The sequence below is a fragment of the Rhinopithecus bieti genome, unplaced genomic scaffold (genome assembly GCF_001698545.2).
Source record: "Rhinopithecus bieti isolate Rb0 unplaced genomic scaffold, ASM169854v2 scaffold_16691, whole genome shotgun sequence".
Lineage (NCBI taxonomy): Eukaryota > Metazoa > Chordata > Mammalia > Primates > Cercopithecidae > Rhinopithecus > Rhinopithecus bieti.
Window position 1 is genome coordinate 4,550 of NW_016808599.1, and position 16,358 is coordinate 20,907.

Sequence of the window (16,358 nt, forward strand, 5' to 3'; positions counted from 1 at the left end):
CTGGCACAAGACAGGGATGCCCTCTCTCACCACTCCTATTCAACATAGTGTTGGAAGTTCTGGCTAGGGCAATCAGGCAAGAGAAAGAAATCAAGGGTATTCAGTTAGGAAAAGAAGAAGTCAAATTGTCCCTGTTTGCAGATGACATGATTGTATATTTAGAAAACCCCATTGTCTCAGCCCAAAATCTCCTGAAGCTGATAAGCAACTTCAGCAAAGTCTGAGGATACAAAATTAATGTGCAAACATGTAGCAAATTTAATGTCCTGATAAAGATTACATTACTCCATGGCAAAAGATAGGCACAGAACAGTGTTTTTTCTATGCTAATGCTGATGGAAATGCAATTGGAATATGATAGTTACAAAAGTTTGAATATGAAATAAAACCGTCCAGAAATGGGGTCCCTGTTTGTCTCTGGGGTCTTTGGAAATTACCGAGACATGGTTAGATCCCATGTTTCATTACTTAAACTAGTCTCATGCCAAAAACCTGCTTACTGTAATCTTCGCTATCTGATGAAGAGGAATTGTGGGCCCAATGGAGAAGGATGGAGGGAGATTTGTCATTCACTATATTCTCTTTGCTCTGTATGAAGTTTTTACCATTGACACATCTTACCCGATTAAAAAAACACAGTAATGTCATTTGATTAATTGGAGGGTATAACCATGATTTCACTGGCAGCTGGTCTGAGTAAAGAACACTTTGGGTCATAGCTTTCAAACATTTTTCAGGTAGTATTTGCCTGAGTGACATATATGTGTGTGAGCTCATCCTGCTGGGCTTCGGGATAATTTCCCATATCATAACATGTTATTCTGGAAAAAAAGAACTATTTGGGCATATGGGTATAGTTTAAGCCACAGTATCAATTGTCTTCTTGGGGTTTATCTTATGGGCTCACCACATATTTACAGTAGGAATAGATGTAGATACATGAGCGTACTTCACCTCTGCTACTATAATGATTGCTATTCCTACTGGCGTCCATGTCTTTTAGCTGATGAGCTACACTTCACGGCGGTAATATCAAATGATCCCCCACCATGCTCTGAGCCCCAGGGTTTATTTTCCTTTTTACAGTAGGAGACCTAACCAGCATTGCATTAACCAACTCATCACTGGATATTGTACTACATGATACAGTGGTATCATGTGGTAATATTTGAAGTAATTACAGTAGTAATATTTGAAGAAATCTTCCTGGCTGTATGTAGAACAATCAGGACTCTGTCAACTTATTCTTCATCGTAGAGCTGATATATAATATAATGAAGTTGTGAGAAGAATGTTAATTTTGAAATTCCATCAAATTTCCCAATAGTCATAGTGAATCACTCAGCAAACTTTATAAAAATAACAACATCCTTTATTTAGTATTTTATGTGTTCTATGCATTGTGCGAAACATTTTATATGCATGGTTTCATTTACTCTTTTCCGTTACCATATGCTGTGTATGTTATCATATTCATTTTCCAGGTGAGGCCACTGACACCCAGGGAGCTTATGTAACTCACAAATGGCATTTCTGTGACTTGAACAGAGGCCTGTCTGGCTTCAAAGCCTAGGCCTTTTCCTGAATAAAGTTCCATAGAGATTCAATTTTGCTATCTACACCAAAGCATTGTATACATGGTTATTTTTTTTAAAAAAATATGATCTGCCACCTGCTAATTATTCAGGATCACTAGTGTAAGGTGACTTTGGAAGGAAAAATAGAAATTTTCTCTAGAAGCATAGGAATACATAAGAACTTTGGTCCTATATATGTTTATTTTTGCATAATTGTTGATTTCTAAGTTCCTGGTGCATCTCTTTATTTTCAGATATAGCATCTACACTAGCAAGAATGGTGATCAGATATCAGATGAAAAGTGCCATAGAAGAAGGAGCAACCTCAAGCAGTGATGGAAATTTTTTTGAAGATGTGCTGTCTAAATTTGATGAATGGACCTTTATTCCTGACTCTTCTATGGACAGTGTCTTTGCTCAGAGTGATGATCTAGATAGTGAAGGTATTTATTATAAAAATAAATCCCTTTATGTTTTATATTTACACACTGACATTGAACAATAGGACCCGAGACAAAAACCTGACTTAAATCATTTGGAAAAACTTAAGTAGAAATGTGTTTATTATCACAAACAGTTAGGTTTACTAATTTTGGTCAAAGTGATGTTTCAAGGAAGTGTGTCTCTGTGCTTCTAAATATTATTCTTACTAATTGGTTAATGGTTAATATTCCAGGAAATAAACTCTGACTAGACTGGAACGAGATTCCACATTCTGACACTCACTAAATGCTTTTGTGGCTTGTGTAAGCTCCTTAACTTTGTTAAAGGTAGTAATGTTAATAAGATGTTTGGTAAAAATGGAGTGAGGGGCTTTTTTGTTAATATAGTATGACTGAAAACATTGGGTGATAGAATAAGGATATTTGAGAGGGCAAAAAATGAGAGTTGTTCCAAGATATTGTGTCTCAAGTCAAACCATTTTTAAAAATCAAGTGTAGTGATTTATATACATATATAATTTATATAAAATAAAATGCATTCACTTTAAGTATATATTTTCATGTGCTTTGAAAATTAACATATTCATGTAGTCATCATCACTATTAAGTTATGCAATATTTTCATCCTCCAAAAAAGTTTCTTCATACCTCTTCACTGAAAACATCCCCTTCCCCTGCCCCTGCCCCTTAGCAATCATTTGCTTCCTGACACTGTAGATTAATGTTTTCTCTAGTTTTATGTACATAGAATCATACAGTAAGTACTCTTTTGTGTCTGTTTTCCAAAGTGGTTGTACTATGTTCTACCCCCACCGGCGATACATGAGCATTCTGGTTGCTCTACATCCTTGTCTGTACTTGGTATTTTCAAGTTAATTTTAGCTTTTCTAGTGGAGATTTAATTCATTTGGATGTAATTTTCATTTCCCTAATGACTAATTACATAGAGGACATTTTCATGTTCTTATTGGCCATTCTTATTTTTGTGTGAAGTGTTGAGGTATTTTGCTTTTAATTGGGTTGTCTTACGATTACATAAAAGTTCTTTGTATATTCTAGATAGAAGTTGTGACAGGTGTATATATTGCATATATTTTTTTCCCAGTCATAGCTTGTCTTCTCACTTTACTAATTCTATTATTTTTAAAAAACAGAAGTTTTAAATTTTGGTGAAATGCAGTTTTCCAGTTTTTTTCTTTTATGGTTTGTCCTTTTCCTATCCCACTTAAGAAACCTTTTCTTAGCCTAAATTTGTGAATATTTTCTCCTGTATTTTCTCTTAGAAGTGTTAAATCTCAGCTTTAACATTTAGGTCTAAAACATTTTAAGCTGATTTTTGTGTGTGATGTGTCAATGAAGGGTTGACACTTATTTCTTTCTGTGTGGATATCCAGTTGTTCCAACATTACTTGTTGAATATACTATATAATTCCTCATTGAATTAATGGAAGCTTTGTTCTCTTTAATTGACTGTTTAGGTATGGTTCTATTTTAGCATTATTTATTCTGTGCCACTGATTTATACTTTATTCTTATGCCGAAACCACACTGTCTTGATTACTCTAGCTTAATAGCAGGTCTTGAAATCAGGTAGTCCAAGTCCTCTGGTGTTCTTTTAAAAAAAATTGTTCTTATTAATCTAGATTCTTTGCATTTCCATATAAATTTTGAATCAACTAACTTTATGCTGGGATTTTTATTGTAATTAAGTCCATATTTAGATTTTATATAGAATTAATTTATGAATTAAATCATATTACCGGTAATGTTAATATAATCTATACCATATAATTAATACATAAATAATAATTTCTATAGATTATATCTGTAAATCAATTTGAGGGAACTAATATATTAATAACAAGTCTTTTGACATATTAATGTGATATATAGTTCAATTAGTCTTTTAAAATTTGTAACAGTGTGTTGTATTGGATGTTTTCTGATGCTATTATAGATGGTATTGTATTTGAATTCTAATTTCCAGGAGTTCACTGCTGATATATAGAAATACAATTCATTTATTAGTACATGAATTTTTTATCCTGCAAACTTGCTAAGCTCACTTATGTGTTTTCCAGTACCTTATTATAGATTCCACAGGATTTTCTTTGTTCGTAATTATACCATTTAGTAATAAAGACAGATTTGCTTTTTCTTTTCTAATATTTATGTCTCCTTTTTTTTTTTCTTGTCATATTGCACTGCCTAGGACCTCCAGTACTATGTTGAATAGAATTGGTCAGACTGGGCACCATTACCTGGTTTCCAAACTTAGAGCAAAAACATTCAGTCTCTAATCACTAATTATGACATTGTCATTTTTCATAGATGCCCTTCATCAAATTGAAGAAGCTTCTTCCTAGTCATTTTGGAGAGCCTTTTTTTTTTTTTAATCATTAATAGGTGTTGAAAAATGCTGTTCAGCATCTGCTGAGGTATTCATATTTTTCACCTATATTTTGTTAATATGGTCAAATACACCAACTGATTTTCTAATGTTAAACCAACTTGCATTCCTGGAGTAAATCTCACTTGGTTATGGTACATTATCCTTTTTATATAGTATTACATTTTATTTTCTAAAATTTTGTTAAGAATTTTGCATCTGGCTGGGCATGGTGACTCACGCCTGTAATCCCAGCACTTTGGGAGGCCGAGGCGGGCAGATCATGAGGTCAGGAGATCAAGACCATCCTGGCTAACAGTGAAACCCCATCTCTACTAAAAATACAAAAAATTAGCTGGGCGTGGTGGCGGGCACCTGTAGACGCAGCTACTTTGGAGGCTGAGTCAGGAGAATGGCGTGAACCTGGAGGTGGAGCTTGCAGTGAGCCAAAGTCATGCTACTGCACTCCAGCCTGGGCCACAGTGCGAGACTCTGTCTCAAAAAAAAAAAAAAAAAAAAAAAAAAAAAAAGAAGAAGAAGAAGAATTTTGCATCTGTGAGAGATATTAGTCTGTAGTTTTATACTTCCTTGTAATTATGGGAGTAATGCTGGCCTCTTGAAATGAATTGGGAAGTGTTTCCCATTCCACAATTTTCTGGAAGAGTTTGTGTAAAGGTGTTTTCTTCTTAAATGTATGATAGACTTCACCAGCAAAGGCCGTCTAGGTTTTAAATTTTTGGGGAGAGGAGATTTAAACTTATGAATTTAATAACTTTGATAGATGTATGATTATTTTAATTTTCTTTTACTTCTTAAGTCAGTTTTAGTAATTTGTAACTTTAAAGGAATATGTCCATTTCATATAAGTTGCCAAATTTATTTGTTTAATGTTACTTATAGTAATTATTTAATTATCCCGTTAGTGATTTAATTATCCTGTTCATAATCTCTTCAAAGAATCAGATTTTTGTTTTATTGATTTTCTCTATTGTTTGTGTTACTTTCTCACTGACTTTTGTTCTTATCTTTATTGTTCCCTTTCCTTACTTATTTTCATTTTAATTGACTTTTTTTTATAGATTCTTAATTTGGAAACTTAGAACTCTGGTTTTTCGAACCTTCTTATTTTGTAACAGAAACATTTATTTAAGGCTATGTATGTCCTTATAAATATCACTTTCACTGCATCCCAGTATTTTGATGTGTCATCTTTCCATTCATTTAAAAAATTTTAATTTCCTTTGTGACTTCTTTGATTCATGAGTTATTTAGAAGGCTGTCGTTTATTTTCCAAATATTGGAGATTTTTCTGGATAACTTTTTGGTTATTGGTTTCAATTTAATTTTGTTGTGGCCAGACAACCTACTCTGATGATTTCTATCCTTTTATATTTATTGAAACAATGCTTTATGGATTATCATATGATCTGTCTTGGTGGTGTGCCATGTGCAACTGAAAAGAAAGTATATTCATCTGTTATTGGGTCAAATCAATAGGCCAAATTGTTTGGTAAAATTTCTCAAGTTTTCTGTGACTTTACTGATTTTTCTCTCTATTTATTGTATTTGAAAGAGAACTATTGAAGTTGTAATTGAGGATTTGTTGGTCGTCTTTTCAGTTTTATCTGTTTATGCTTTGTATATTTTGAAGCTCTGCTGTTTGTTGTGCAAACTTTAAGGATTATATATACAAAATAATTTTTTAAGTGAAGCAACCACTTTATGTTAATCTAAGTTTGCAGTTATTATCATTTTCTTCCTCTGGAAGAATTCCCTTTTACATTTCTAGTGCAGATCTTCCAGAAACCCATATGCAGATTACTGGAGCTCTTTTTCTGTAACTGCCCCAGAACTCCCAGCTATTGTAGTCTCCATAAATGTTGATGTCTATCTCCTCATCTCAGGAAAGCCGTGAGACTGTTTCAATTTCTTCTTATGTGTATGCCCCTTAATTTGTCTGCAAGCAGAAGACCAGAGTGATCATAGGGCTCACATAATTTGTTTCCCTCCTTTCAGGTATTACATAGTCCTATGCTGTCTGTCGCCCAGTGTCTATATCCAGTCATTTAATGTATTTGTCCAGTTTTCTTGTTGTTTATGTGAGTAGGTTAAGTTCATTCACACTTGTTGCTCTATCATGCCTGAAAGAACTCTCTTCAAGTATTTTTAAAGAAAGCATTAGAAATTTTAACATAAAATAATTATAAAATGCATTATGCTGCTTGTACAAATAATGTGCTAATAGACATTTCACAAACATATAAAGTGGGATAATTATGATAATTTAATAATCTTTATAATTATGTAATTGTTACTACATTATAAATTCTATTTTATTAAAATCTTAAGCATTAAAATAATGTAAATTATAGAATTAATTAAACTTCAGTAATGAACGAGGTGGGAGCTGTTTATATCAGGATTTATACTGAATATTATAAAGGGGATATTTGGATATACAGATTTTATAATTTGGTTTTGAAGTAAAATGAATTCTTTGTTTTTCTAAGATAAAGAGTAGGGGAATTTAAAATCATAATTTTCACAAATGCATTCACATTATTTATCTTTAATATGATTTATTTATTGATTTTTTTTGTAAATTTATTGTTTCGAAAGTACTGCCTTTTCCTTATTTTGTAAAATAATTATTGCCAGCCAAATTTATTGTGTTTATTTTAATACCATTCCATAAAAGAAACCACGAAACACGAAATTCAGATAGGAATATATTCAAAATTGCTGTTAAATAATTTGTGTGATTACAACATTTAAAACAAGATTTGAAAATTTATAAGAAAATTCAGGGAGTTAATCCATTCTCTTTCCTATGCTGCTAGTTCCTATTCCAGTGGTCGCTATAAATAAATTCAGAGAAACAGAAAGCAGTAACATCGATCAGATTGCATACAAACTTTCTGCACACACACATATTTGTTATAGCTTATGTAACCATTGATTGATTTGGCTTTTTCCTGCTGGACTATGAGCTCCTCTGCGGGATAGATTTATTTTTTTCCTGCATATCATTATCCAGTGCTTACCCAGTGTCTAGTCTGTAACAGCCATTCCATAAATATTTATGAGTGAAGAAAAATGTTGTTGAATTTTAAAGTGAAAACCAACGTGGCTTATCATTTCTATTTTAAAGATTTTACAAAGGAAATGGACTGTGAAATTTCCATTAATAAAAATAGGTTTAATCTTCCATGACTGAACAAGGATCTTATGATTGAGTAAGCTTTTCATACTCGCTTTCATGTTATTTTATCATTTTCAAAATAGGAAGTGAAGGCTCATTTCTTGTGAAAAAGAAATCAAATTCAATTAGTGTAGGAGAATTTCACCGAGATGCCGTATTACAGCGTTGCTCACCAAATTTGCAAAGGCATTCCAGTTCCTTGGTAAGTTGAATTGTGATTATGTTGTGTTTTGCTACTGACATTCTCTTGATAACTAAAATTTATGCCAAAGCTAGGAACAATTGGTAGGGATTTCCCTGATGTATGAAAACTATAATTTTGAGATGTTTTATATATGTATATATATGAAAACACAGTAGATGTAAGTTATGCTAAATTCACATTTGTAGTCTTTTGAGTATGCAGGGTATGAATTTGTTTGGGGCATATATATGTATACTTACAGTACACTTCAACATGGTTTTCTTCTTCTTTCTTTTTAGAACTTCATGTCTGAAAAGAGCCCAGGCTAGACCTGTACCTAATGGTGTGGGTTGGTCCCATGAACACTTTAGCTAGAAATCTTACAGTGATTTCTAAGAAACCAGACAGAAGTCTGAAGGACACTGAACAAGATGGAGTGGCATAATATAATTCATTGCTCATCTATATCTATATCTATATCTATATCTATAGGTGTATTGAAAGTTATTTAATTTTTTAGACACCATTATTATTTCAACCTCCTGTCTGTTTTGGAACTATGGAAGGACTATTGCATATTTGCATGAGGAGTTTGATCATTCTAGTTGAGGAAATTGGGAGCCACCTTATTCTCAGGTTCACTTTGAAAGATCTATTTTAACCTATGCTCTAATTTTGATTATAGCTGAGTACTAAAAATATCAGTGTTGTTTTATGTTAATTCTAGACCTCAAGATGGGTGAAATGAATGACTATAGTTGAATCGGTCAAATTAGCTCTCAGCTTTATATATGCTCTTTCGAATTTATATATAAATTTAGTCATAAAAAGTAGTTTGGTTAATGAGAGAAATTATATGGATACAGCTTTTGACTCAACCTTTCTGTTTTCAGTTTCCTTATATTTAAAACAGAAGAGAAAGAGTAGATACTAAGGTCATTTGAGCACAAAACTGAATTGTTTTCTTTTATCTTCACAATTGGGTTCTTAGTTTTACTTGCCTATTTTTTCCCATAATTATAAAACGATTTAACCCTATTAAAATTCCATGGTTCTTTCCTTATAAAAATGTCCTCTTGTCCAACAAATGACGGCAATTTTATTATAAATATCATTATTTTTTAATAGGGGCCCATTTTTGATCATGAAGATTTACTGAGGAGAAAAAGAAAAATATTATCTTCAGATGATTCACTCAGTAAGTATTTGGATGTAATCATAAATAAATAGATACTTTGGGCAAAATACAGTGTTTGGTTGAATTTCCTCCAATTATTCAAATATTCTTGGGGCCAGTTTCATCTTACATAATTTCCCACAAGCTATAGAAAAATGAAGTATACATTTAAAATTTACCTTTCTTGAATATTATAGAACACATTAGTCTTTATTTTTACAAGTTTTCTGAAATGTAAATAACACCTCCCACCAGTGCCACTCTTCATTCTCTCTTCCAGTTTTCTTTTTTTTTTTCCACACCATTTACACCACCTGATTAAGCGCTTTTTATCTACTGTTCATCTCTGCCACTGGAATATAAACTCCATAGTTTGGTTTTCTACTGAATCTTCAGTGTCCTGGAGAAAGCCTGATTGCTAGGAGGTGCTCAGTAAACTTTCACTACATGAATTTAAATTATTTGCTTATATTTCCATTGTCTGTTTGTTTTTGACAAAAGGGTCATCAAAACTTCAATCCCATATGAGGCATTCAGACAGCATTTCTTCTCTGGCTTCTGAGAGAGAATATATTACATCACTAGACCTTTCAGCAAATGAACTAAGAGATATTGATGCCCTAAGCCAGAAATGCTGTATAAGTGGTCATTTGGAGCATCTTGAAAAGCTGGAGCTTCACCAGAATGCACTCATGAGCTTTCCACAACAGCTATGTGAAGTAAATTTAATTTATCCTTGTAACTTTTAAGACGTTTGAAGAGCTTTTGTATTTATATCTAGTTTGCCTGATTAAGTCTTTTAAAAGAACATTCTACTTTTGTGTCACTGGGCGATATGTCCCCCGTTCTTCTGGTTTTTGCACACATATCTTAGTCTGTGTGATGTTCAGGAGCATCTTTGAGGGCAGGCAGTGGAAACAGATCTGATTAGAAAGGAATTCTAGGTTTTGTACGGAGTACATGTTAAAGTCTATCAAGTGTATATTGATTAAACTTTAATCATTTAATTCAAGTAAGACAACATCAACTATTTAAATTAGATTAGGTAAACTAGAATTAGACCTGGTTTGGTAGTACTGGCTCTGACTCAGCTACCAACTGTGTGACAATACGAACATGTCACTCCTCCTGCTCTAATCCTTCATTTTCTCATCTGTAAAATAGAGATTCAACTAAATGATTGTTGTGGCTATTTTTTTTCCAGTTTAAAATAATGTGTAACTTAAAAGATTTTTTTTTTTTTTGGTCAAAGTTCCTGTCTTACAAGAATTAAAGTATAATATAGTTTGTTGATAGGATAGCTCTCTGAAAATTGACTTTGCTCAGCATTTGTGTGTACTACAGATCAAAATAGTTTTGAAAGCCAAAGAAGATATCATAAAAATTAAAATTATTTTAATGCAAATGTTTAAATTGTTAAATAAAATTCTCAAGGCTGGGCATGGTGACTCATGCCTATAATCCCAGCACTTTGGAGGCTGAGGCAGGCGTATTGTCTGAGTTCAAGAGTTCAAGACCAGCGTAAACAACAGCAAAATCTTGTCTCTACCAAAAATACAAAAAATTAGCCATGCGTGGGTGGGGTGCACCTGTGGTCCCAGCTACTGGGTGCTGAGGTAGGAGAATTGCCTGATCCTGGGAGGCAGAGGTTGCAGTGAGCCAAGATTGCACCACTGTACTCCAGCCTGGGCAACAGAGTGAGACCCTATATTTAAAAAAAAAAAAAAAAAAAAAAAAAAGTCCTTGTTGGGGCCCCTTTTAAGCCTAAAAAATTATCATAATTTTGAGATGTTTTAAAGGCAACATTACATAAATTTTAAGTATATTTAAGGGGTGTTTTTTTCTGTAAAGTTTTTATATCTGGAGACAGAAGAAAGAAAGGTGACCCACTCCTCCAGCCATGCTGTAATGTCTAAAATGTGTCTTTCTCTCTTCACCTCTTTGCCTTGCTAAATACTTCAAGTCACCCAGGGCTCAATTTAAATGTCACTTCATCACTCTCTGCTTCTCTTCCTTTTTCCTTCTACCCTCCAGACAACCTGGCCACCTAACCTCCATTTCCATAACACCTGATGCTTTCCCTCTAATTCTCATTCGGTCATCCAATTTGATTTAAAGTACCTTTGCCCTCACTAAACTGTGAACTCCTTGAGGACAGGACTTGTTTCAGGCTTGTTTCTGTCTATTCCCAGTGCCTAGTGAGACCTGACATATGGTAGAAGTTTAGTAGATACTTACTGAATTGATTTGTGGAGGAATTAATGCCTGAAACTTGGTAATACTTCAATTAATATTTGTTAAATGAGCAAGTGAAATAATTCTGGGATTTAGTCTAGTTAAAACAAAGAGAATTGGAAGAGATGGTGATAAGGTGAGACATGCCGGCATTCAATGACTGGACAAGCTCAGAACCTTCTCTTAGGGAAATTTCAAAATGACACCATTAGATGGTACTTTGTTTGTTTGTTATTGTCAAAGAGTCTCAACTATGTTCCTTTTTATAAGAAAATTTCCTGATTAAACCCCGGGAATAATTTTAAAGTCTTTACTTTGGAATAAGTTAATATGGGTCTGAAACAAAGGCAGGAATTTTGAAACAACTTCTGGGACAAAGAGTCATTAATAAGCCTCTATAATCATATCGAAGTCTAGAATTTCTTGTATGGATAAATATACTGATATATAAAGAAGAGCATAGAGAAGTGATTGTTTTTGGCATTTGAGCTCTTTGAGAGTATTACATACCAAAGTTGTAAAAAATCGACGTAATATGTAAGTAGGGGTTTGCTGTTATCATTATAAAATCATAAACTGCTTAAAAATGGAAAGTAGAAATTTGAAACAAAAAGTTTCATAAAAAAGAGGAGGTTCTAAAATGAAACACAAATTGTATGTAACTATTTTTATGGTTAAATCTTATATGTATCAAAATATGTAACAATTTCTGACAGCATTTAAAACATATTCCCAGGATTGTGTTGTGCTTTTTCTTAAATCATTAATTCAAATATTTGTTGAGGCCTATTCCGCTTCCATTTTGCTCTTTCTGGAAATAATTTACGAAAAGCTGAAGGAAGCTTTCAACTCTGTTTTCATGAACCTGCTTTTTACAGTCTACCGTTGTAATTTTGCTGGTTTTACCCATGCTATAAGCAGAGATGATTGGGCTAATCAGTATACTGAAATTCTGTTGTGGATTGTGTTTTCAACTTTTTGAAAATTCTTGATGGTTCTAGTTACCAGAGGTGTGTAAGGCAGAAATATTAGCTAGACTTAAGTTCCTCAGATGGTTCACTTTAGAATTTTAAACTCTTGTCTTTTCAGACTCTGAAGAGTTTGACACATTTGGACTTGCACAGTAATAAATTTACATCATTTCCTTCTTACTTGTTGAAAATGAGTTGTGTTGCTAACCTTGATGTCTCTCGAAATGACATTGGACCCTCAGTGGTTTTAGATCCTGCAGTGAAATGTCCAACTCTGAAACAGTTTAACCTGTCATATAACCAGCTGTCTTCTGTTCCTGAGAACCTTGCTGATGTGGTAGAGAAACTGGAGCAGCTCATTTTAGAAGGGTAAGACAGAGCTCATTAAAAATAAAAGGACTGGCTAAATATGCTGATGTTAACAAAATACGCTGACATTTGTATAGTCATGAGTTTTGACAACATGGTGAAACTCCATCTCTACTAAAAATACAAAAATTATCCGGGGTTGGTGGTGCGCGCCTGTAATCCCAACTACTCAGAGGCTGAGGCATGAAAATCGCTTGAACCCAGGAGGCGGAGGTCGCAGTGAGCCAAGATCGCGCCATTGCACTCCAGCCTGGGTGACAGAGGCGAGACTCTGTCTCAAAAAAATATATATATAATATATATATTTATTATAATGTATAAGTATTATTAAAAAACTGAGACAATGAATATTGCAACTACTATCAATGACTTATATTTTCACAACTAATTTTTAAATTAATGAATCCTCTTCGATGCTATTCTTTTGAAAGGAATTGTTTTGGTATTTTTTCTTTAAAGCATATGAATTTATGCAATTTAATCATTATCTTGTCTCTTGTGACTAGAAATAAAATATCAGGGATATGCACCCCCTTGAGACTGAAGGAACTGAAGATTTTAAACCTTAGTAAAAACCACATTTCATCCCTATCAGAGAACTTTCTTGAGGCTTGTCCTAAAGTGGAGAGTTTCAGTGCCAGAATGAATTTTCTTGGTAAGTATTCTGTGTGGGTCTCCTCCTTACCAGGCCCTCTAAGTTGTACAAGATGAGTCACATATGGACCCTTTAGGTGGGGATTTAAAGGTGGCATTTCAGTCTAAATATTATGCTGGATTTAAAAAATAAAGTTAGCAGGTTGGCAATAAAAGAAAATGCTATCAAACTATGAAAATAAATGAAAGAACTGTAAATGCATATTGCTAAGTGAAAGAAGTCAATCTGAAAAGGCTACATACTATTCGTTCCCAACTGTAAGACATTCTGGAAGAGACAAAATTATGAGGACATTAAAAAGATCAATGGTTGTCGGGTTAGGGGAGGGAGAGATGAATAGGTAAAGCACAGAGGATTTTTAGGGCAGTGCAACTGTTTTGTATACTACAGTGGGGGATACGTGCCATTGTACACTTGTCAAAACCCATAGAATGTACAGTACAAAGAATGAACCCTGATGTAAACTGTGGACTTTGAGTGATAATGATGTGTCGAATATTGGCTCATCAGTTGGAACAACTGTGCCAAACTAATGCAAATTGTTAATAATAGGGGAAAATATATGTGGGGTGGTGGTGGTGAGAGAAGCGATATATTGAAAGTCTTTGGACTGTCTTCTCAATTTTTCTGTGTATCTAAAACTGCTCTAAAAATAGTCTATAATTTAAACAAAGTTATCACATTTTTATTGTCAGAGGTTAAAATGATAGTTACTTGGCCTACTGTGTAGTACACTGTGGTTCCTTTTAGTCTTCAACTAAACATGCACATGGCTGCCTGAGCTGGGTAAGGCATCTTTATACTGAAATACTGTTTTTCATACTGAAGTTTCTTCAGCAATTTTTTGTGTGATAAATATGATTACTCTTATTGCTGTTGTTAGAAACAAAATTAATCATTTAATAGTTTTCAATTTAGTGAAGTTAATGTATATTCAATCAGCTCTTGTGCTTTGCAAGACATTACAGTAATGCAAATTATTATCATCACTTTTATTAAAAGTTGTAGAATCCCCTGCATTCTCTTAGCTTATGAAATAATAGAGGAAATTATGTTCATTTGTATCCTAAATGAACATTTTAATATTAAGGAACAAAATACTTTTATGATAATAAACAGGAATTCCCCATATTTTATCTTCCTTCATAGAGAATACTCACTTCTTGCCACCCATGTGATTATTCTATACCTGACTCAGTAAAATAATTTTTAATTCTATTTAATAGCAGAATATGGCTTGACTGCTTATTAATGGTATTTTAATTTGTCAGAGCTTTCAGAAACTGATAATGATCAAAACCATCTTAATTTGGATAGTATTTTCCTCCTTTATCCCTCCCTCCCTTCCTCCTACTCTCTTGAATATTGGCCACATTCTAACTATGATCCTGAAACTGGAGAGAGAGTGATTCACTCACTCACTAGTAAGCAAAGCAAACTCGGTCTCTGTCCTTAAGGAACTTGTGATTAAGTTCAGAGGACAGACAAACATTAAGTAATGATGGCACAAATAAATGTAATTTTATATTGTGGTACCTTCTGTGGAAAAGTTTCAGAATGCTCTGTGGTACCTCAGGGGAATCTGATTCAGACTGTGGAGTCAGGGAAGCATTTCTGTTCCTGTGACATTTAAGTTGGGTCTGGAAAGAGGAGCATCCAAAATGACCCTGAAGTTTGTGTATGGTTAGTGTGTCATCTCAGCTGAATCTCACAATGATCCTAATGGTCGTTGTACCTAGGACAGGTATGACCTCTGCCCAGTTGAGGAAATCAGAGCAGCGAGACTTTTTTTGTGTGATGTTTACAGGTGCATGTAATTGATTATCTTGTGAAAGTTTGAATGGACCCCAGTTCAAAATCTGTTTGCTTTGCACTACACAAGCTTAATAGTTTGAGAAGTGGTCTTACGTTTGAGAAGATGCCCCACGGAGGTGACATCTGAGCAGGACCACTAACCATTAAAAAATAATCCCATGTAAATGGTGAAACCTTGTCTCTACTAAAAACACAAAAACTTTTAGTTTTTTTTAGTAAGCGTGGTGGCATGTGACTGTAATCCCAGCTACTCGAGAGGCTGAGGCAGGAGAATCGCTTGAACCAGGGAGTCGGAAGTTGCAGTGAGTGGAGATCATGCCACTGCACTCCAGCCTGGCAACAGAGCAAGACTCCGTAAAAAAAAAAAAATAATAATAATAAATAAATCCCATGTAAAATATAGTTTTAGTTCTGTGGCCTTATGAATGTTTTCCATACAACATATGAAACTCAAGACTCTGAAGTCTTAAGTGGAGAATCATTTCTACTCATTTATTTTGCCAATAGGTGAGGTATAATATGTATCATTCTTCTTCTCAGGAAAACAGCTTCTAGGAATGTCCTGGAACATTTTGACCCTTGAAAATTGTCTAGATAAATCATAACCCGTATTTTTTAACCTTGAAAATGCTAATAACTAATTTCTCAAGCCATTTTCACAGAACCGTAGATTTGTAGATATTTCATGTATCTCAGTGTTCACCTGATCTAGCTGCATTCTTTTACAGATAAGAAAACAGGCTGTGTGATTTTCTATTTCCCAAATTGTGTTTCACAGAATTTTATTCCTTGGAGGTACCTCATACTGCATTTCTTTCTTAAGAATTCACAAAATAGGCCGGGCGCAGTGACTCACGCCTGTAATCCTAGCACTTTGGGAGGCCGAGGCGGGCAGTTCACGAGGTCAGAAGATTGAGACCATCATGGCTAACATGGTGAAAACCCGTCTCTACTAAAAATACCAAAAATTAGCTGGACATGGTGGCCCGCACCTGTAATCCCAGCTACTCAGGATGCTGAGGCAGGAGAATCTCTTGAACCTGGGAGGCGGAGATTGCATTGAGCTGAGATCGTGCCACTGCACTCCAGCCTGGGCAACAGAGAGAGACTCTGTCTCAAATAATAATAATAATAATAATAATGTAAAAAATAAAAAAATTCATAAAATACACCAGAGTTTTGAGAACTCAGATATTTTACTTTATTTTACCGAATGTTTCCCAATCTCTTAAGATTATATGGTCAAAGAATACTTTTATTAAATAACACCCATTATTATTCCATAGAACACTCTTTATGAGCTAGTACCATAAATCATTTTTGTCCTTATAATATGCTGTA

General features: G+C 33.9%; 1 protein-coding gene across 1 annotated transcript in view; it reads left to right on the top strand.

Annotated features, from left to right (window-relative positions):
- Positions 1–1,831: 1,831 nt before the first annotated feature.
- Positions 1,832–16,358, top strand: part of LRRK2 (leucine rich repeat kinase 2) — a gene marked incomplete at its 5' end in the record, with an annotated part of 83,808 nt that continues 69,281 nt past the window's right edge. Inside the window, 6 exons of the mRNA XM_017886920.1 lie at positions 1,832–2,020; positions 7,695–7,813; positions 8,924–8,993; positions 9,474–9,691; positions 12,297–12,547; positions 13,054–13,202. Of these exons, the coding sequence (XP_017742409.1) occupies positions 1,832–2,020; positions 7,695–7,813; positions 8,924–8,993; positions 9,474–9,691; positions 12,297–12,547; positions 13,054–13,202 (996 nt within the window). The remainder of the gene's footprint in view (positions 2,021–7,694; positions 7,814–8,923; positions 8,994–9,473; positions 9,692–12,296; positions 12,548–13,053; positions 13,203–16,358) is intronic.